Raw genomic sequence first — 22,841 nt, forward strand, 5'->3', positions numbered from 1 at the left:
TCTCACCTTGGGTCTTGGATTTATAAATCTTCTAATAAGGGTACAACCTTGTCTTGTGCTCGTCATCCTTATACAGATCTGCTCCATACAAAAAGGCTACCCCTCGTTTAGTCCCACCTGCATCGCTGGGGCACTAGGATCTGCTCTACCCCCCCCCCCCCCCCCTCCACTCTGGCCAATGGAAATCCAGTCCTGAGTCTCCACCCCCACTCTTTGGGCTTGTGACATCTGGTTGCCCTCCTTCCCTTCCCCCCCCCCCCCCCCCGGATCTCTGGAGCACGTGGGAGAAGGGTGAGAGCACATTAAGCAGCAGGGTTACTTTTTGGGGTAGTGGTAGAGACTGAGCTTTAGGGACACTTGACACTCCCTCCTCCACCTGGTGGTTTTGAAAGGAGTCCTCGGATTTATTCCGATTTCAGGCTTCAAGTCAATATTACTTTACTCTGACTTGAAAAATTAATTCAGCTGTCCCAGGTTTTGCTTTCTGTTCATTCCTCTTGAAACCCCGTCTGGGCTTTCCCTGTCTCCTGCACCTTAGAGCCCATATTTGGAGGAGGGGGCAAAGGCTATCTAACCCCTTCCACCCCACACCAAAGTAATATTAATCAAGCTCTATTCTCCTTTAAAGATCATAAATACAGCCCAACGAGAGGAAATTTCTGCCCAGTGACTGTGGGGCCCAGTTCTTGTCTCTTATGTCCTTAAGAGTTGCCCTACTGGGTCAGACCAAAGTTCTGTTTAACCTAGTATCCTATTTCCTGTCACATGCACCAGGCAGAGTCCCAGAAACTAGCAATGTTCCAGGCTACTGACCCCAGGGATAAGCAGTGACGCCACAGGTCTACCTAAATAACAGTTTATGGACTTTTCTTCCAGGAACATGTCCAGACCTTTTTTTTAAACCCAGCTACATTAATTTGTTTTATTCTCTTTTCATTTCCTAATAATTCCTAACCTTCTGTTTTGCATTTTTGCCTGCGACTGCACACTGAGAGGATTTAAAAGACCCCTAAATCCTTTTCCAGGGTGGTGACTCCTAATGTGAAATCTAGCACCATGTAGCTATAATTTGAGTTATTCTTCCCAATGTGCATCACTTTGCACTTGTTCACGTTAAATTTCATCTGTCATTTGGATGCTCACTGTTCTAGCCTCTCAAGGTGTTCTTGCAGTTTCTCACCGTCTGCATTTCATTTAACAACTTTGATTAGTTTCGTGTCATCTGCAGATTTGATCACCTCACTCATTATTCCCATTTCCAGATCATTTAGAAAAGCACCAGTACCTGTTCTTGCAACAATCCCACCAATCACCTTCCTCAGTGAGAAAATTGACCAATTAAGCCGGTTCGCTGGTTGGGTCAGCATAGGTACAGTCATGGCTTAAAACGCACAGCGAAGCAATGACATTCTGTATGAACAAACAGGAGATACAGGTTCTAATCGATCCAAGAATTAAACATTATTGTTTTTGGCGGCTTCTATCCTGTTTTAAAATTTTGTATTTCCTTTATGTTTTCATTATGTTTAATATGTAACACCACCTGGACCGGATGGTATTCTTCCCTGAAAAATGAACTTACGGAACTGTTGTTAGTAATATGTAATTTATCTTAAAATCACGTATGGTACCGGAAGCGTTGGAGGGTGGCCAATATACACCAATGTTTTAAAGGTTCCGAGGGGATCCGGGAAATTATAGGACCCATGAGCCTGATGTCGGTGCCGGGCAAAATTGTGAAGACTATTATAAGAACAAAATTACAGAGAATATTCAAAGCATGGATTAATGAGACAAAGCCAACATGGATTTAGTGAAAGGGAAATCTTGCCTCACCAATCTATTCACTTCTTTGAAGGGGTGAACAAACACGTGGATAAAGGTGAGCCGGTTGATATTGTGTCTCTGGCTTTTCAGAAGGCGTTTGACAAAGTACCTCATGAAGACTCCAGAGGAAAGTTGGAGAGTCATGGGATAGGAGGTAGTGTTTCTATTGTGGATAAAAACTGGTTAAAAGATAGAAAACAGAGAGTAGGGTTAAATGGTCAGTATTCTCAATGGAGAAGGATAGATTAGTGGGGTTTCCCAAGGGGTCTGTGTTGTGACCACTGCTTTTTAACATAATGAGCTAGAGATGGAATAACTGGAATTTGTTGACAAACACAAAGTTATTCAAAGTTGTTAAATCGCAAGAGGTTGTGACGAGACTGGAGACTGGACATCCAAATGGCAGATGATGTTTAATGTGAGCACGTGCAAAGTGATGCATGTGGGAAAGAGGAACTGAATTATAGCTGCCATCATGCAAGAGTCCACGACCAAGAAAGGGATCTAGGTGTCGTTGTTGATGATACGTTGTAAAACCTCTGCTCAGTGTGCTGCTGCAGCTAAGAAAGCAAATCGAATGTTAGGTATTATTAGAAAAAGGAATGGAAAACAAAAATGAGGATGTTTATAATGCCTTTGTATCGCTTCATGTGCGACTGCACCTTGAATATGTGTCAATTCTGGTCGCCACATCTCAAAAAAGATATAGTGGAATTAGAAAAGGTACAGAGAATGGTGACGAAAATGATAAGGGGATGGGACGACTTCCCTGTGAGGAAAGGCTAAAGCAGCTAGGGCTCTTCAGCTTGGAGAAAAGGCGGCTGAGGGGAGATATGATAGAGGTCTATAAAATAATGAGGTGAGTGGAACGGGTAGACGTGAATCGTTTGTTTACTCTTTCCAAAATATTAGAACTAAGGGGGCACACAATGAAGCTACAAAGTAGTAAATGTAAAAGGAATCATAGAAAATATTCTTCACTCAACGTGTAATTTAAACTCTGGAATTCTTTGCCGGAGAATATGGTAAAAGCATCTAGCTTAGCGGGATTTAAAAAAGGTTTGGATAGCTTCCTAAAAGAAAAGTCCGTAGTCATTATTAAGATGGACTTGGGAAGATCCACTGCTTATTTCTAGGATATAACAAAATGTTTAAAAAACACCATGAATACAAGTGTATTGCTTCTTCAGCTTATTGAGAGTGGAGTAGTCTCATATGTAACACACGATAAAGATTATTTGATTTTCACCCAATGACTGGGTGTATTATCTGTGTGTATTGTCTAATCATTGACTGAACCTCCACCACCCTTTGCTAATCTTATATATAAAGATATATTTCTGTTTGTCAATATGCTAACATCTAATTTTATGTAGCACTTAGCTTGAACAAGTTGGTGCTCTTAAAACCCGACAGGTCCCCGTTTCGTGGTTACTTTCTCAAGGGGGAGTCACCAGTTCAAGTAACAGTCTCAAGTGCAACTGCAGCATTACTCTGTAGAGACAGAGTAATGCTGCAGTTGCACTTGAGACTGTTACTTGAACTGGTGACTCCCCCTTGAGAAAGTAACCACGAAACGGGGACCTGTCGGGGTTTAAGAGCACCAACTTGTCAAGCTAAGTGCTACATAAAATTAGATGTTAGCATATTGACAAACAGAAATATATCTTTATATATAAGATTAGCAAAGGGTGGTGGAGGTTCAGTCAATGATTAGACAATACACACAGATAATACACCCAGTCATTGGGTGAAAAATCAAATAATCTTTATCGTGTGTTACATATGAGACTACTCCACTCTCAATAAGCTGAAGAAGCAATACACTTGTATTCATGTGTGTTTAAACATTTTGTTATATTTTGATGCTCGACAGAGCACAGGCACAATTGTTTATTTCTAGGATAAGCAGCACAAAATGTACTGTTTTGGGATCTTGCCAGGTACTTGTAACCTGGATTGGCCACTGTTGGAAACAGGATGCTGGACTTGATAGACCTTCGGTCTGTCCTAGTATAGTAATACTTATGTACTTTGATGGGTATTTGCCTGAACAGTGGTTAAGCAAATTTTAGAAACAAAAAAATAAAATTAATTTTCACCATAAATATTGCCTCCTATCCCATGGTTGTTCAATTTCCACAGGAATCTAAATTTGGCAGAAGCTTTCTAAAAATCTAGTTCCATTACCTAACTTCCCACTATTCCAGAACCTGTGGGATAGTTGTGTCCATCAGCCAGCAGGTGGCGATAGAGAACTGAAAATTGAGCTGAGACATATCCCTCTTGGTATCCAGTCCAGCTGGGTACTATCTCCAGCAGGTGGATGGACACATTTTTCAGCCTCTGGTTCTGAGTGCTTTGCTCCTGGTCCAGTTGGTCAACTGGTCCCCAGTTGATCTTTGTGGGTGGCTTGAGTCTGCAGAGTCATATCTGGAGGTTTTTAAATCCCTACTGGTGGCCCGCGAGTTTACTTCTCCTCCCTTTACATCTCCCCTGTTTCCTGTAGAGCTCTCCTTTCCAGCGCAAGAACCTTAAAATAAAAAAAAGAGGTTTGCTGGAGAGCGTGGGATAGCGTATCAGTGTCTGAGCCTTTCTCATCTGTAGTTAGACTTGTGGAGACTGTGAGCTTGGGGGGAACAGCTGACAGTGGTAAGTCTGACTAAAGTTTGACTCAGACCCACTTCGAGGGCTGCAAGTTCTACTTGGTGCAGGAGAGGGATCCTGACTCACCACTTTGGACACAGGAGGTCGAAGCTGGTTCAACAGATTCATCTTCTTCTCAGTCAAGGAAGGCCCAGGGTCTGAGACTATGTCCAGGTTCTGGGTCAGTGATGACAGCGATGGAAGTGGTGCTATGGGCAAAGGTTCATAGTAGCTTGTTACAGGAATCTCTTCTCAGCCGCTAGTCTCCAATGTCACAGAAGTACGTCCTTCATCTTCCTTGGATGCTGGTTGCCTGACGGAGGATGCAGTGATAGTTATCGCCCAGGAATTTGACCATCGGCGCTCCCTTTCTGATAACACAATGAGAGGTAGTGACAACAGACTCCGCCAGCAAGTCAGGTTGGGGGAACTCATTACAAGTTCCATCTGGCACAGGGCACCTGGATAGAACAGGAGTCTTAGTGGTCGATAAGTTACTACTATTAGTACTACTAATCATTTCCATAGCTCTACTAGACGTACACAATGCTACACTGAACATGTAAGAGACAGTCGTTGCACGACTACTACTACTAATAATCAGTTCTATAGTGCTACTAGACATATGCAGCGCTGCACACTAAACCTGTAAGAGACACGTCAACTAACTCAGTGAGATACCTGAATGCCAGTTGAGTTACGTCTCATTATGTGAGTCTACAGCTCTATTCTCACTACCTTGCTGGCTCTACAACTTATAGGCACCATTGCTTGGTTATTTGAAATACTGAGCATTCCAGGCTGCACAGTACCCTTAAGGGCGAAGTACTTGGAACTATTTTTTCTCTGTCTACTTCCACTGGCGGATGGACTTAACCCATTAGTCGGACTGGTCTGGTATGACTAAAGGAAAGAAAATTTTTAGGTAAGACATAATTTTGCCTTAGTTCTAATTAGCACCAATTAACTCTAGTTATTGTTGATATTGGTCGTTAGTGCTAATTAACACCTAATTTCCAATGAATTGAGTAGTGTAACTGGCAGTATTCTGTAAGTTGTGCATGCAGTTTTGCACGCTAAGTGTGAAAATGTGTGTGCAAGATTATAGAATTGGGGGGGGGGGGGGGGCTATATATATATGGATATTTTATTAAATATGTGCACCACAGCTCAGTCCAAACTTCTCTTTAGGAAATTCTACAGCAGATAGGGAGGCACCACTTAAAGTTGGAGGCAGGTACGTGGTAAATGCTGTGGTGTGAGTAGTTACCCCAGTTCTCTGGCTGGTTATATGGAGCCAGTGTTCTGGATTTAAGAAATGGGGTAACATGATCTCAGCATTTCACCCATGAAATCATCTTATCTTATCTGGGCCATGCAAAAATTTCCTGGTGCCTAGGGAATTTTTCCTTTGTGGTAGACCAGCGCCATGCGGTTCACCCCATGATATACTGCATGGGGCAGGGCGCTGCTATTTTTGAAGATGGCACTGGAGGCAGGAGCAAGTAGGTATCGTGTCTGCCTCATTTAAGATGTGGGGTCTAGAGGGGACTGAGCAAGGGCTCAGAGGTTGGAAGTGGCATCCCACTAGGAACCACGGAGAGTTTTGTTAAGTCAGGTGAGGTTGGAGGTGGGTAGGAAGTGGCGAGTGCCACTAGAGACCAGGGAATTTTTTTGGAAAGGGGGGGGGGTGACTAGACCACCCAGAATATGTTGTGTTTTTTAATATTAAGGGGGGGGGCAGGGGCAGGTTGGACAGCATTGACTGGGGGAGGAAGATATGGGACTCCTACTTGGGGCATTGAAGACCACCAGACTTGCCACCCTTTCTGTCAGTTCCTGAGCCAGTCGCTGCTCAAACACTGACAGGAAGAGTGACATTTAGCAATAAGCTGTGGATTACTGCTGCGATTTTAACATGGCAGTAATTTGTATGCACATTGCTTATAGCATGCAGTGGTATTTTTGGAGCACTAATTTCACAGAAGAGTACTGGCTCTACCGCGAGGCTTTCTGCATCAGCTAAATGGAGGCCTTGAGAAAGAGCATTGCATCTAAATGTCCCCAAATTAGCGAATGAAGCATTATACATACAGAGTGCGTTTTTGTCAAAGCATGATCGAACAGAACGTTTGCAAGCTCGTCATTATGTGCGGAGCCTTCGGGCAATGGACGTGGTGGTTTCTTCGGTGTAAGCCTTGCATAACTGTTTGGGGCAGGCGAGGATAGCAAGTTGTCTTTAGCATATTTCAAGAAGGTGTTAGTCAATCTCCTTCCCGAATAGCTTGGTCAGAGGACCTGGGGGGCCATAGTGACAGTAGAGACGCTTAAGCATTGTCTTAAGACTATTCCCTTCCTGTCTGTTAATATGGTGCTTTGTGGAATGGAGTATGAATTTCTTTTGTCTCTCCTTGGCGGGCTTTTTGCTCTGCTATGGCCACAGATGGTAGTTGTCCAAAGTGTCGCTTGCCAACAGCTACGCATGGTCATATGTTCTGGCAGCATAGGCCGTTTTGGCATTTTTGGAGGCAGTTGTGTTAAGATCCTTCATTTGGTTTGTCCTTTTTTGCCTAGGAAGGTGCTTTTCGGAGGGTAGGGGCTGCCCTTTCTGACCTTGAGGAGGGGCCGGGTCTCCTCCGTAAGGCTCTTATGTTGGGGAAGAAAGTTGTTTTGCTTGGCTGGAGGGATCCCCTTTGTTCCACCCTGTCCCAGCGGCAGGAGGCCTTTGTTTGCTATGGCTGAGATGGAATGAAGAGATGCAGGCCCTTGGATAATGCTAAATGGTTCAGGTTTCATGAGATCTGGGAAACTTATTGCTCAACTTTATCTGTTAGAGATCCTGGCTTGTTACTTAGTAGATAGTTCTGTTGCCTTCTTAATATCTTCCACTACTTTTCCCCTTTATTTTTTGAGTTGCCTTAAGATGGTCTGCTTTTATTGTCATTCCTTAGGGTGGCTGTGGAGGGGGGGGGGCAGATTACATTATTTTACTCTTTAGTTTTGGTCTGTTTCAGTTGCTCTGGGTGGGGGAGAGGGTTTTGAGGGGGTTTAACTATATCAAATACTGATTGGAAGACGTGAGCCGGTTTAATTTTCATTTTCTTTTCTCTTTCATGGGTTCTTGTGGGTTTCTGGGGCGCATAATTATGTTGTTGTTGGGACGTGTGAATCAGAGTCCCGGATTCTGATGCTTGTATTGATCTTGTCTGGTTTGCTTTTGTATTTTGCTGGTGCATTTCGTTTTTGCTTTCACACTTTGATGTTCTTTGTGTTACCTTAGTTTTTTTTTTTTTTTTGGGGGGGGGGGGGGGGGAAGGGGCAGCAGCTACGCCAGTTCCCCAATTGGCTTACTTGATTGATCGCATGTTTGTTCTTGTTTACCAATAAAAAAGGAATTTAAGTTTAAAAAAGCCACAATTCTGGTGCTGCATCACCTAACCCATTCCTTCCAGAACACCCAGACGCAGATGTGCATGGACGTGTGTATTGATACCCAGAAAAAAAGCATTCTAAAATTCCCCCTTGGTGCCCGTTTCTTCCTCTATGTGTTGTGCCTGGCGCGGCCTTGCGCCCTCCCTCTGGGCGTATTCACATCCTGCCTGTATGAGGCTGCTTTATAACTCTTGAACTGGCTCTTCTGAGCCCCAGGTTTGTTGATTTAAGCCAATGTTTCTATAGTAACTAAAATTGCTGAAGTCTGTTATTTATCCTGCTTGTCTAAGCGTCATTGAGTGGATGAGCAGCCTAGTGGTCAGCGGAATGGACTGAGAACCATGGAAGCCAGGGTTCAAATTCTGCCTCTCCATGACCTTGGGCAGGGAAATAACTTGGGTACCTGATTGTACGTTGCCTTCTTAATCCTAAAATGGAAATCCAGACTGAACAGGAGTTGTTCTGTGCTGTGCTCTGGAGCTGAGGAGCACTGCCTAGTCTGTACGAGATGCGTGAAGTTGGTTTTCTCTGTCTGTCTCAGAGATGATGTGTGCGCTCTCCTGAGAACATTCAGCCATCTATCAGCCTTAACTGGGCTCATTAGAGTGTGCATGTGCTAATTGGAATGAGCTTTGATGTTTGTGCTTTGGGAGAAGGAAAGTCCAGAATAGATATCCTGCCATGTCAGAGGATCTAAGGGTTAGTGGTACAGCACAGATGGAGGGATTGTTAATTAAAAAGCAACAGTAATTAACAGCAATTAACTCTTTGCACAATACAACCCTTGAACGGGAGCAGGAGTCTTGCATTCCTTGACGTTTAAAGATAATTTGTTCAATTATGTAACACAGAGATTGAATTTCTTTTCGCTGCTTAGACTTGTCTTCTGAGTTCTCTTCTTTCTTCACGGCCTTCTGCCTCCTCTGTCACCAGTCTCGGACACGCTGGTAAAGGAATGAGGTGCACTGGCAGAGCTGAGCGTGGGGTCTCAGTACAGGATTAGCAGGGGGTGTCGCAGGGCAGGAGTGAGGTGCACTGGCAGAGCTGAGTGTGGGGTCTCAGTACGGGATTAGCAGGGGGTGTCACAGGGCAGGAGTGAGGTGCACTGGCAGAGCTGAGCATGAGGTCAGTACGGGATTAGCAGGAGGTGTTTTGGCAAGTATGTTCTGCAGCTTTTCATTCCAGTTTTGCCAGACAGCAGAAGAAAACTGTTGTCTTCTCATGTGTGTTGATCAACAAATCTCTTTCTCCAAAATATACTTCCAGAAGTGAAGGGTAGCCTAATGGTTAGAGGAGCAGACTGTGAGACATTTGAAGCCAGAGTTCAAATCCCACTGTGGCTCGTTGTAATCCTTGGCAACATACTTAACCTTCTATCACCTCAGGTATATGCTTAGATTGGGAGCCCTCCAGGGGCAGGGAGTTAACTGCTGTACCTGAATGTAACACCTTGAGCTACTACTGAAAAGGCTTAAACTAAATCCCAAATCTTTTCCTTTCCCTCCTCTCCTGCCCTGGTGTCCTCTTGAATTTTTGGTTATATCTGTTTGTCTTTAGTCTCTCTGCCTTGCTGACAGTGTTGTAATGGAGACCCCTGGAAAAGGAAAGCAGGAGGTGTAGATCTTGGTCTGATTTTGACGGTAGACAGGATCGAGGTATTCTGAAGAGCGTGGTGATGGAGCCCAGAGAGAAAGGGCCCAGGAGTGAAAGGAAGCTGGTTTGGTACATTCAGAGTAACAGCTGGGATGGGAAGAGTCTGTCAGTTGTATCCTGCTTAGAGATTTTCTCCACAGAAGAAAATGTGCAGCTGTTTCTCTGCCAAAAAAAAAAGTGTGTACAGAAAAAACTTCAAATAAAAACAACTTTAAAATTTAACTGCATCCACATAACCCAACATGGTCACATTGTGCCAAATGTGGCCTTCATCGGGGGTTAACAAGGTTCTTAGAACTTGATCAAATTGCTCCGACAGCAAAATGTCTCAACATCTCTGGATACATTTCTGTTGCACCAGAAAAGTGCAGTTCAGGAGCTCCTAGCAAGACCCCTTTCTACGCTGCATCCCTTTCCCAGTTATGTGGATCAGGACCTTCACTTCTGGTCCAGCGTTGGCAGGTATCACGTCTGCATTTTAGAGAAAGGTGATGTAATTAGATTGCAGCAAAACCTTTGACAAAGTCCCACACAGGTGACTTATAAATAAACTGAGTGCCCTCAGTTTGGGCCCTAAAGTGACCATGTTAGAAACTGGTTGAGTGGTAAATGGAGCTCATTCTGAGGAAAGGGATGTTAACCAGTGGTGTGCCAAAAGGATCTGTTCTTGATCCATTTTTTTATTTTGAAATTTTAAGATTAAATCCAAGCATCGTACTTGAATCAGAAATATTTTTACACTAAAATGCCGAGATCATGTCTCCCTCCCTCTTCAAAAATATAATTGCCTACCCATCAATTACTGACCCCTTCAAGGCCTTCCTTTATCTTAGAACATAGCTGCTGAGGCTGGATGCTTTCTCTCTGTTTGTACCTTTTCCCTTTCTTCCCTTCTCCACTCTTTCCTCTTTGCCACCCTTTTCTCCTCCCGTGGCACTCTTACCCTGTATCTCCTGTCCCTCCTTTCCTCATAAGAACATAAGAGTAGCCATACTGGGCCAGACCAATAGTCCATCTAGCCCAATATCATGTTTCCAAAAGTGGCCAATCCAGATCACAAATACCTGGCAGAAACCCAAAAATTAGCAACACTCCGTGCTACCAATCCCGGGGCAAGTAGTGGCTTCCCCGAGTCTGCCTCAGTAGCAGACTATGGACTTTTCCTCCAGCAACTTGTCCAAACCTTTCTTAAACCCAGATACACTGTTTACTACATCCTCTGGCAATGAGTTTCAGAGCTTAACTATTCGTTGAGTGAAAAAATATTTCCTCCCATTTGTTTTAAAAGTATTTCCACGTAATTTCATTGAGTGTCCCCTGGTCTTTATACGTTTTGAAAGTGTGAAAAATCGATTCACTTTTACCCATTCTACACCACTCAGGATTTTGTAAACCTCAGTCATATCTCCCTTCAGCTGTCTCTTTTTCAAGCTGAAGAGCCCTAACCTCTTTAGCCTTTCCTCATATGGAAGGAGTTCCAGCCTCTTTATCATTTTGGTTGCTCATCTTTGAACCTTTTCTAATTCCGCTCTATCTTTTTTGAGATACGGCGACCAGAACTGAATGCAATACTCAATGTGCTGTTGCACCATGGAGCGATACAGAGGCATTATAGTATTTTTGGTCTTACTCACCATCCCTTTCCTAATAATTCCTAGCATCCTGTTTACTTTTTTGGCTGCCGCCGTAAACTGACCAGATCCAAGTGCCTTTAGCCTCATCCTTCTCGATCTATCTGCTGCTTTTGACACTGTTGATCACTTAATCCTTGATACACTTGGATTTTGGGGCTCTCTTCTTTCTTGGTTTTCTTCGTTTCTCTCCTGTCGTACTTTTATTGTATACTCTGATGGTTCCTCTTCCACTGTCTGTGGGCTATGTCTTGGCAACTCTTTACTATCTGTTCTCATTCCCTTGGTGCTCTGATCTCCTCTTTATGCTGATGATTCCCAGAAATTTCAGCAGTAACCCAGGCCAAGTCTCAGCCTGCTTGTCCTGACATTGCTGCCTAGATGTCTCACCGCCATCGGAAGCTGAACATGGCCAAGCCCGAGCTTATCTTCTCCCTAAATCGCTCTCCCGTCTTCCCCTCTCTTCTATTTCGGTGGATAACATGGTCATTCCCCCAGTGTGGTCAGCTCATAACCTCATCATTTTCTTTGACTTTCTCTCTCTGTCTCTGCATATATCCAACACACTGCTAAAACCTGGGGGATGAAATGAGCTTGGTTCATTTTTAGGAAACGGAGAATGAGTCTGGCTCCTGACCTAGGCTTGAGGAGGGGGCTGGAAAGGGTGAACTTAAACCCATACCCTGGGGAGTGGGCAAGAAAAGTAAACCTTGAGCCTGAATGACTAGCAGGATGGGGGTCATGTGATTAATATACTGTGAAAGCAATTCCTCTTCTGTTCATGTTGGTTAATGGAGGAAAAAACCCTAAATGCTTGAATTTCCCAGAGATGTTTCAGCATTTTCTATTCTTCTGTCCCCTCCGCGATTATCCTGCCTGATCTGGGCTGGAGTTAGAGCTCACTCATTTCACAAGGTTGTCCTTCAGAATAACAGGCCTCTATCTCAGCCCTCGCCATTTGCTCTTTCCATTCTCTGCCTCTGTAAACGAGCTTGAATCTTCCTTGCTTTCTGTCATGCTTTCTCTGCCCTTGTAACTAACCTAGAGACCAAGGTTGATGCTAAAACCATTGGGTTCTAGATTTCAGGGTGTTATGAAGGGCGGGTGAGCCAGGCAGCTGCCTGGGGTGCAAAGAAGGGTGGGCGAGCCAGGCAGCTGCCTGGGGTGCAACCATGGGTGGGCGAACCAGGCAGCTGCCCTGGGATTCAACGATGGGTGGGTGAGACAGGCAGCTGCCTGTGTGTAACAATGAGTGGGTGAGATGGGAAGAAAAAGTGACATGCAAGGTTGGACCAGTACCAGATGAAAAAGTGAAGCGTTGCCATTGTTCAGTTGCCACTGGAGGGGGGAAGGATCGGGGTACAAGTGGGGAGCACACAGAGGCCTTGCCTGCCTTGGGCCCACAGACCAGTTAAACGTGGGAGGGGTTGGAATTGTGCCTGGGCAAACTTTGATTAGATGGTGCCAGTGTTCACTGCTGTCTGGGTACAGTTGAGCAGTAAATTCAGTCTGTACAAATCGCAGGGCGGACTTTTATCTGGTTATATTCTGTGGTGCCAACTTAACTGGTTAAATGTCTATTTGGTTAAAATTAAGTAGTTTCTTATCTGTTTAACTTTCACTGTATAAAAGATTGCTGAATATTGTTTTTGTACCTCTTTGGGGTGGCTCTGCATATAAGGAGAAAAGATTTCCTGCTTGAGGATTTTTGAGACATTCTAAGTTTGAAGAGGACCTGGTGAGGGAGTTTGGCATTGATTTGCCTGTTTCTGTTTGTGAAGTTCTTTTGCCTTTGTGTGTTGGGAGTTACAGGGGTAAAGTCCATTTGCAGAGCAGTACTGGTAATTTTAACTAACACACACAGCAGCAACCCATCACCCCCTCCCCTCCCCTAACGCAAGGAACAGCTTCCCCACCCCTTCCCTCCCCTCCCCTCCCCTAACACAGCAGCTCCCCATCGCCCCTCCCCCTCTCTCTCCCCACTCTCCTTCCTGCTTCTATCTCTCTCCCCCCACTCTGCCTCCCTCCCTCTCTCTCTTTCCCTCCCCACTCTGCCTCCCTCTCTCTCTCTCCCTCCCCACTCTGCCTTCCTGTTTCTATCTCTCCCCCTGCTCTGCCTCCCTCCATTTATCTCTCTCCCCCTGCTCTGCCTCCCTCCCTTTATCTCTCTCCCCCTGCTCTGCCTCCCTCCCTTTCTCTCTCTCCCCCCCCGCTCTGCCTCCCTCCCTTTCTCTCTCTCCCCCCCGCTCTGCCTCCCTCCCTTTCTCTCTCTCTCCCCCCCGCTCTACCTCCCCTCCTTTCCCTTCATCTCTTCAGTCCCGCTCTGCCTCCCTACCCTTCTCTCTCTCATCCCTGCTCTGCCTCCTCCCTTTAGCTCTCTCTCCCTTGCTCTGCCTCCCTCCCTTTAGCTCTCTCCCCCTGCTCTTGCCTCCCCTCCCTTTAGCTCTCTCCACCTGCTCTGCCTCCCTCCTTTAGCTCTCTCCCCCTGCTCTGCCTCCCTCCCTTTAGCTCTCTCCCCCTGCTCTGCCTCCCTCCCTTTAGCTCTCTCCCCCTGCTCTGCCTCCCTCCCTTTAGCTCTCTCCCCCCGCTCTGCCTCCCTCCCTTTAGCTCTCTCTCCCCGCTCTGCCTCCCTCCCTTTAGCTCTCTCTCCCCCTGCTCTGCCTCCCTCCCTTTAGCTCTCTCCCCCTGCTCTGCCTCCCTCCCTTAGCTCTCTCCCCCTGCTCTGCCTCCCTCCTTTAGCTCTCTCCCCCTGCTCTGCCTCCCCCCCCTTTAGCTCTTCCCCCCTGCTCTGCCTCACTCCCTTTAGCTCTCTCACCCTGCTCTGCCTCCCTCCCTTTAGCTCTCTCCCCCTGCTCTGCCTCCCTCCCTTTAGCTCTCTCCCCCTGCTCTGCCTCCCTCCCTTTAGCTCTCTCCCCCTGCTCTGCCTCCCTCCCTTTAGCTCTCTCCCCCTGCTCTGCCTCCCTCCCTTTAGCTCTCTCCCCCCCGCTCTGCCTCCCTCCCTTTATCTCTCTCCCCCCCGCTCTGCCTCCCTCCCTCTCTCTCTCTCCCCCCCCGCTCTGCCTCCCTCCCTCTCTCTCTCTCCCTGCTCTGCCTCCCTCCCTTTAGCTCTCTCTCCCTGCTCTGCCTCCCTCCCTTTAGCTCCCCCCTCTCTCTCTCTCCCTCCGCTCTGCCTCCCCCTCTCTCTCCCCTCCCCAACCTGCCTCCTCGCTCTGCCTCCGTCCCTCTCTCTCCCTCTGCTTTGCCTCCCTCACTCTCTCTCTCCCCCTACTGTGCCTTCCTGCTTTATTCTCCCCCCCCACTCTGCCTCTTTCTCTCTCTCTCCCCCCCCCCCACCTCCACCTCTCTCTGCTCTACCCGTCTCTCTCGCTCTGCCTTCCTGTTTCTCTATTTCCCTCCCCCTTATCTTCCTTCCTGCTTCTCTCTTCCCCCCCCCCCCCCCATATCTGCTTTTGTGCTTCTCTCTTTCCCTCCCCCCAGCTGCTGCTTCCTGCCTTTCCCACTTTTTCAGAACCAGGGTGGTAACCTATGTGCATCTTCTATCATCCCTTAATGTAGGAAAGATTGGGGGGGGGGGGGGGGGGTCAGAATTTCTCCTGAAATGACAGGATGTAGTGGGACAGCCTTGCCTGAGCAATGGGGTGAATGTTTCCTGGTAAGAAGACTGCCTTTTCTAGAGAGAATCCCACCTTGCATTGAACTCTAGGTGTGTATGGATATATATGTATGGTGATTTCTCTGTTGAGAGCTGGTGGTTAAAGGGGGGATGTTTCTGTCACAGGAGGAGGGGCTCTCCATGGTGAGGGGTGTCCGTGTCTCAGAGCCTGACTAAACCTTATTGTGAGGAATGGAGGAAGAAAGCTGAAGGTGTGGTTGGACGTCTGGCCACAGTGTGGCTAGTGGTGTGTAGGTTGGGCCACAGGTGCCTAAGTGGTCAGCAAATGTGTATCTCCCTTCCCTGTATGAACAGTTAGACTTGATTTCCTTCTCCTCCAGGTCCCTTTAACACGTCATGATGGTTGAATCTGCATCAGACACTATCCGATCAGCTCCAGCCAATCAAAATGGGGTTAGTAGTCTTGCTAACCAATCAAATGGAGCTAGTGGACGAGAAGGAGGAGCCAGTGATGAAACAAATGGTGAAATGACTTCAGTGGAATTTCTGCACCTCCAGCAGCAACAGGTAAAAATAAAATGGCCCATGACCTTGACCTGTAAACCCTGACCTTGTTGCCAACTTGTGCCTCCCATGTCCTTCCCTAGTGAATCTTTCACCTGTTTTCCTGACTCTTGGTGGATACTTTAAAACGTTTTATTTAACTTGACAGCTTCAAAATATCATCAGAAGTTCTTATATAGTAATTTACTGGGCTCTGCACTCATGTATTTTCCTGTTTTAATCCCAAAGTTTATCGTGTCAATTTTTCCCCCTCCGTGTCCAGCGTCTTCCTACTATTGGTCCTCTTCTCTTGGCCTCCTTCCTCCTCCCAGCTTGAAGCTACAAGAAGACTGAGTATTAAGCTCGGGCCCCGCACTCAAGTGCTTGTGCGCTCTACCTCCGTTTAGTGCAGACTTTCTGTTAGAGGACGTGTGACACAGCAGAACTTGAACCCCGGGCCTGTGCATAAAGGTTGTGTGCAGGCCTTGGAGGAAAAAGGGTGGCATCAATAGTCCCACCAGGGGAAGGAAAGAGGAGGAGGCTGCCTCCCATTCTGGTACTGCCCCTCCCCCCCCCCCCCCCCCAATTTTTTTTTTTGCCACCCTACATAGATGCTTAATTTGCCTAATGGCAAGGCCAGGCCTCAGCATCCCTTTCCCCTGGGATGGACCAAGGCTCCCAGCCATGGTCTGGTGAAGTGGGGAGAGCGTTATTGATCATCATCTTTTTTTCTGGAGGGTGGAGTCTCTTTCTCAGAAGTGGAATCTCTCTGATGGAGGTTCCCTTACTACTGAGCAGAGCTTCAAACAAATTGAGCTTAAAATGCGAGTCTTGCTGGTTTAGATCTAGTGCCAGGGTTTGGGACAACTCTTGTAGGAGGTTCTGAAGGGCTGGGCACTGCTTTCTTTTCCAGGCATACCCTGTCCCACTTCCTGACCCGGGCTTTGGTGATTAGCAAAAACCCTCCTGGATTCAGTGCTGTGGTTGGGGGTCACTGGAAGTGGAAGCTCTGCATTACTAAAGCATCTGGAACGGCCACCGTGGTTGCTCTGGCAATGCAGAAAAACTTCCAGCCTCGTCACGGGTGAGTGAGGGTGATTTCAAGCACAGCCTTCGCACACTGGTGACTTTAACAGGATTTTTATTGTTTGGCTTGGGAAGAATCGTGTGATGGGGAAATTTCTGACCCCTCCAAGGCACTGATGGAGTAATGTGTGGCTTGGGATACCTTGGATGGCGGCAAAGGGTCGCTCCGAAATACAGCCAGACTTGGATTCCAGCCCACTCGCTCTGCAGCTGCGGGGTGATCTGTTAGGAAGAATTTGTTTTCAGGATGAAAGGGAGGGCGAGGGTCTGAAGCCGTGCTGGCTGATCTTTCTGCTTTTTATTAGCAGAGTTTGGAGAAAAGAGAGGTTTTCCCAGCCGCAGAGAGAGGTCATGGCTTTCTTTTCCATCTGAATCCCCAGTTGGTTCTGATTATGTGGGGTTTGTCTGGGACTGATTATGGCTGTCCATACTTTCAAAGGCTCTCTGCAGCGCCGTTCATTTTGCTTTAACACGTTTAAATTTGCAGCGCTGGCGTGTCATTTTTATGAGGCTGATGTAAAAATAATCTGCATTCTTTTTCCAGCAGGCAGCTTTATATAAAGAAATAGGTGTAGGATTATTTATAGACTTTTAAAAAGCTCTGTTTAATATACATTTTGTCATTAAAAAAAAAAAAATTATTATTACAAGTTTTAATCTTATTCGCATCCAGTTTTTACACACAAAAACAGAGCTAGCTATAACCGTGTTTGGAAGCCATAAGTTAAAATAGAACTGTGGACTGCGACCCACCCCCACCCCCTCGTTTGGGACCTCCACTCTGTAACTGCCCAGCGTGACATTCATAGGATCTGCCTCTCTCCTGGGTGGGCTTCCTGTTAGCCTGGAAACTTTTTTTTTTTAAGTTTATTTAGATATTTGCCTGACCTATTTTCAATGTGTTGCAAGAAGGCAGTTTGCAGTAAAATCAAAATTGAAAGAGAAGAAGAAATAAAATGGAAAAAAAACCCAAAACAGTGGGATGATCAGCCCACAGCGCTCAGCAGCTGGCAAGCCGCTAACCGCTGTGGGATGAACTAACCCTGGACATTCAGTAACAGGGCACGTGCAGCTCTCAGAATTGAATATCTGGGTATCACCGCCTCGACCCCAGAAGTTTTATTTATTTAGATTTTTCAGGAGTTACATTCAGGTACGCTGGGTATTTCTCCGTCCCTGGAGGACTCACAGTATAGTTTGTACCTGACTTCCCAAGATCACAAGGAGCAGCAGTGGGATTTGAACCAGCCACCTCTGGATGTCAAGACTGGTGCTGTGGCCACTCTTCCATTCCACAGGTTATCCAGGTGATATCCAGACCGGTGCCCGGTTAACTTGCTGCATAAAATTAGGACAGACTTTTAAAAAAATTTATATTCTAATTTCATGTGGTTACTTAGCCACTAATCGCCTAACTTTCCACTGCTGGACTATTCTCAGACTACTAGAAATGAGCTGAAATAATCAAAACTAACTTAATCACCATAAATGTATTCGTTTACACGTGATACCAAGTTAGTAAAGTGGAGAAAAAGACCTCCGTAGTCACCGTGTGGCAGCAGATCAAAAAGTGTAATCAGTGCCCGCATTTCTAGGACTCCGTTCTTATCACTGGTCAGAAACCTCCACTGTGAATGAATATAAGTAGGTTGTGACTGATTTTCAATATTACATAGAAATTGAGTAGTCTAAATAATGTTACTTAGCTTTAAATTTGCCCAACGGGGCTCACCGTTTCACTCTATGATTGAGCTTCCTCAGGGGGCCAAGTAACTTACAAAATGGCGTTCACTTCCCCCATGACACCGGCAGTGAAAGCTCCACTGTTTACACTATTTGTTCTGCTGCCACGTGGAAGCCTTGTCCCGTGGGATTTGTATCTATTCTCAGACTAGCCAATTTCGGCTTAGGGGGTTTGAGGGGATATTCAGTGTCACTCCTTTCCATATCCACAATTAGCCCAGGACAAGTGATTTTAAACGGCCAGGAGCCTCTTCTGGCCATTTAAATTGCTTTGAACATTGACCCCAAAGATTCCACATGATGTAGAGTCCTGGCAGATGTGAGACTCGCTCGTGGACTCCCAGGCACTGTGCCGACTGCAACTGAAGGGGGGGGAAGGGGAGGTCTATAAGTTTGTTTTCATCTTCTTCATCCACAGACATATAGAAGTGTTAAATTGGGGTCATATTGGATAAAGGGAAGCAGTGTCACCATCTGCACATGTGAGGGGAAGATTTGAAGACGAGTTAAGGCAGTGGCACAACCTATTCAAAGGAAGGCCAGGCCGGCTCTCGGCACCCGCTACTGCTTTCAGAGCTCTCCAAAGTGCTGTATTAACGTTTTAGCCTGTCTCACAGTTGCTGTACAAACTCTGCACAGAAGTTACTCTGACATTGGGAAAAACCGGCAGGAACATTGGAGATGGGAGTAACTAGTGAGGTAGTTAAATTTGCTGATGACACAAAGTAAAATTTCAAGAGGACCTTACGAGACTGGGAGACTGGGCTTCCTAATGGCAGATGACGTTTAATATGAGCAACTGCAAAGAGATGCATGTGAGAAAGAGGAACCCGAATTATAGCTACGTCATGCAAGGTTCCACGTTAGGAGTCACGGACCAAGAAAGGGATCTAGGTGTCGTCGTTGATGATACGCTGATACCTTCTGCTCAGTGTGCTGCTGCAGCTAAGAAAGCAAATAGAATGTTAGGTATTATTAGGAAAGGAATGGAAAACAAAAATGAGGATGTTATAATGCCTTTGTATTTATTTATTTTATTTATTAGGATTTAATTACCGCCTTTTTGAAAAAATTCACTCAAGGCAGTGTACAGTAAGAATAGATCAAACATGAGCAATAGGCAATTACAGCAGTAAAAATATTCAAGTAACAATACAAAGTATGGCATGGTATACTGCTTACAATGACAACACAATACCTAATAGAACATTATAATTGGTAGTGAAGGGTAAGGCAAAGTTGTAACATATAGATGAGTAAGAAAGTAGGAAGAATTAGAAAGTAAGGCGATTGATTTGAAGAAAGTTGCACATGAGGTCAGAGAGATGGTTAAATATTATCTCAGCTAGGGTAGGAGTGGATAAACATGTCCCGCTGCAGTATGTGCAGCCCGAGTCAATTCTTGTGTGTGTGAGTGAGACTATCAAGTTAGTTACTTCTTCCGTTAAAAGCTTGGTTGAAGAGCCAAGCTTTCACCTGTTTCCTGAAGTAGAGATAGGCTCCGCTTAACACAACTTTCAGGCAATGCATTTCACAGTGTGGAGGCTACTCCGGAGAGGGCTCGCTTGCGGGTATCACATTGTGTAATGTCTTTTGGAGAGGGTGTGGTTAGTGAAAGTCCTTGGGAGAACCTTAGTGTCCTTGGCGGTGTGTGGAGGATCATCCTATTCTTCAGATACTCGGGGCCATTTCCTTTCAGGGCCTTGAAGATCAGACAGAGTTTTAAATTTAGTCCTGTATTGTACTGGTAGCCAATGAAGTTTTTGCAAAAGTGATGTGATATGGTCACGACGCTTGCAACCTTCTATGAGTCTTGCTGCTGCATTCTGAATCAACTGGAGCTGGTGCAGGCCCTTTGTAGTCAGACCATTGTATAGTGCATTGCAGTAATCCAGTCTTGATGTTACCATGGCATGCACAACTGGGATAAGATTTACCTTCTCGATGAAAGGAGAGAGGCAGCATAGCTGTCACAAATAGTAGAAACAGCTCTTGAAGGTTGCTTGGATTTGGGGAATCAGAGTAAGTGTTGAATCTAACTGTATTCCAAGGTTCCTGACTTGTGATTTGAGGGGGAGTTCATATTTCCCAAAAGGGATTTTGATGTCAGGTACATATTCACTTGTGTTAGGGACCCAGAGAAGCTCGGTTTTACTTGGGTTCAGGCAAAGTTTGTTGTGTTTAGCCCATTCTTGAATTGATGTTAGACAAGTGATCAGTTTATTCAAGGCTGTAGGTAAGTCAGGTTCAATGGGTGTGAGTAGCTGCATATCATCCGCATAGATGTAGAACTGAGTGGCCATTGACCGAATCAGCTCAGCTAGTGTTTTGAGGTAGACATTGAACAGAATAAGTGACAGTATCGATCCTTGTGTTACCCCGCAGGTCAGTGTCCATGGTGGTGATGAATTGTTGCCAGACATTATGGATTGTTGCCTGTCTGATAGATAGGATCTGAACCAGGCAAGTACTGTTCCATTGACACCTGTTTCTGTCAGTCGTGCTAGCAAGATATCATGATCTACAGTGTCAAAAGCTGCTGAGAAATCTAGCAGTACTAACATCAAGGCAAATCCCTTGTCTCGCAAATCCCTTGTCTCGATTTCTGTGAAGATCTAGCAGGGATTTCTGTTCCATAGCTGGGTCTGAATCCAGATTGACATGGATCTAGCCAGTTACTCTTTTCTAGCCATTCATTAAGTTGAACACAGACTGCTTGTTCTATGAGTTTCCCTAGAAACGGGATGTTGGATACTGGCCTGTAACTTTCAAGTTTGTCCTGGTCAAGGTTGTTTTTCTTCAGCAGAGGGCGAACCACTGCCCTTTTTAATGCTGTTGGTAATTGCCCATTAGAAAGAGAGGTGTTCACAATTTTTGTGGCGCCTTCTATAAGGCCCATACTTGTCTGCTGCACTATCTTTGATGGGCAGGGATAGAGGGAGCAGGTAGTTGGTCGAAGGACTCTTAGGATTTTGTCAAGGCTCTCCTCTGTCATTGGGTTGAAAGTGTGCCATCCGTCTCTGTCAGGAGGGGGCGAGTTTGTGCACTCCTGGTTGACCGGTTGGGGACTGGGTGGGATTGCCAGTGAATCCTGGCGAAGACTTTTAATTTTGTTGGCAAAGTATGCAGCAAAATCATTGCAGTTCAGTTTAGACTGGGCAGGCTGGTTCTGTTGTGGGGGTTGCAGTAGGCTGTTTACTATACTGAACAGCTGCTTGGTTGAATTGGCAGCCTGTGCAATGCATTGAGAGAAATACTGTTTTTTTGGTTGCTGTTAAGGCTTGGCTGTGCTTTGCTATGTGCTTCCTGCAGTTTAGCCTGTCTTCATCCAGGTGAGATTTGCGCCATCTCCTTTCCAGTTTTCGTCCTTCGCATTTAAGGATCCGAAGTTCTGGAGAGAACCAAGGTGAGCGTTTGTGAGTGGGGCATAAGACCTTTTTAAGTGGTGCTGTTTCCTCAAAGGTCTTGGCTAAGTGTGTATTCCAGATGTCAACTTGTTCTGACAGTGTTGTCTTTTCATCTACATGTGGATAGTCCAAGGCCTCTAGGAAATTCTCAGCGGTCACATTTTTTTTGTCTCTGATCTCCTTCCAAACTCTGGGAGGTGCCATTTGTTTCAGGTGGTCATTTAGGGAGAATTTAATTAGAAAATGGTCTGACCATGATAGAGATGTTATTTCAATTCTGTTATCCCAGAATTCTGGGATATCCACCCTTTGTAGAATACCAGGTCTAGTATGTGACCCTTTTCATGGGTTGGAGAATTGATCACCTTGTGTAAATCCTAGTGCTGTCATTATGTCCAGAAAGGCAGCTATGGTGGTATCTGAGGTTTTGATGTGTAGATTGAAGTCTCCCATGATCGCCAACCTAGGGTAATTCAGGGACACTTGAGTAATCAGGAGTTCTTGCACAGATAATGTGTTGTTATGAGGTGCTCTGTATACCATGAGTAGCCAGATTGGCTTCTCCTCTTCAAGTTGGATTAAAAGAGATTCTGATCCATGTAGCTGGGGAATGGATATTCTGCGCAGTTTGATTGTGTCCCAAATCAAGACTGCTACCCCTCCACCCTGTCTTCCTTGTCTTGGTTCATGTTGGATGTTGAAACCTGTTGGGCATAGTTCAGCCAGTGGTAACCCCCCACTTTCATCTAGCCAGGTTTCATTTATTCCTAGGATGTCAAGATGCTGTTCATTTATGGCATCTAGGATCACTGAGGATTTCTTTGCAACTGATCTGGCATTCACCAGTCCTATAGTTCCCAAGGGTGGTCTGGGGGTGCTGTGGGTAGCTTTGGTGTGACAATGAGGTGATCTTTTAAGTACTGTTATGTAGGTGTTTGACCTCTTGCACGTTTGCCTTCTCTTTGGTTTGTGAGGGTTATGGTTTCCTCTCCCACACACCACTGGGATGCTTGCATGACACATTTTTGTGTCAGAAGCTAGTTAGGCAGTCACAAAAAAGAGGGAAAACAGCATACAAAAGCAACCAAACAAACAGACAAAGTAAACACTGGGCCTTCAGGATTGAGAAAAATGCAGTCCTTTATTTATGATGAAAACCCGACACGGGCCGTGTTTCGGCGTTCAAACGCCTGCATCAGGGGTCTAACGTAAAAAATACATAAACATATCATTAAAAATGTATAATATATAATACAATAA

General features: G+C 45.7%; 1 protein-coding gene across 4 annotated transcripts in view; it reads left to right on the forward strand.

Annotated features, from left to right (window-relative positions):
* FOXP4 (forkhead box P4) overlaps positions 1-22,841 on the forward strand; it is a 104,292-nt gene that overhangs the window by 33,207 nt on the left and 48,244 nt on the right. For 2 of the 4 annotated variants that reach the window (XM_030220767.1, XM_030220770.1), the window contains one exon: positions 15,183-15,369. In XM_030220767.1, coding sequence (XP_030076627.1) covers positions 15,199-15,369 — 171 coding nt within the window. In that variant the 5' untranslated portion in view covers positions 15,183-15,198. Of the gene's footprint in view, positions 1-14,822; positions 14,842-14,870; positions 14,893-15,182; positions 15,370-22,841 lie in introns of those variants that run through there. The other 2 variants (XM_030220769.1, XM_030220768.1) reach the window with 2 other exon arrangements.

This window comes from Microcaecilia unicolor, chromosome 12, assembly GCF_901765095.1.
Source record: "Microcaecilia unicolor chromosome 12, aMicUni1.1, whole genome shotgun sequence".
NCBI classification, from domain to species: Eukaryota; Metazoa; Chordata; class Amphibia; order Gymnophiona; family Siphonopidae; genus Microcaecilia; species Microcaecilia unicolor.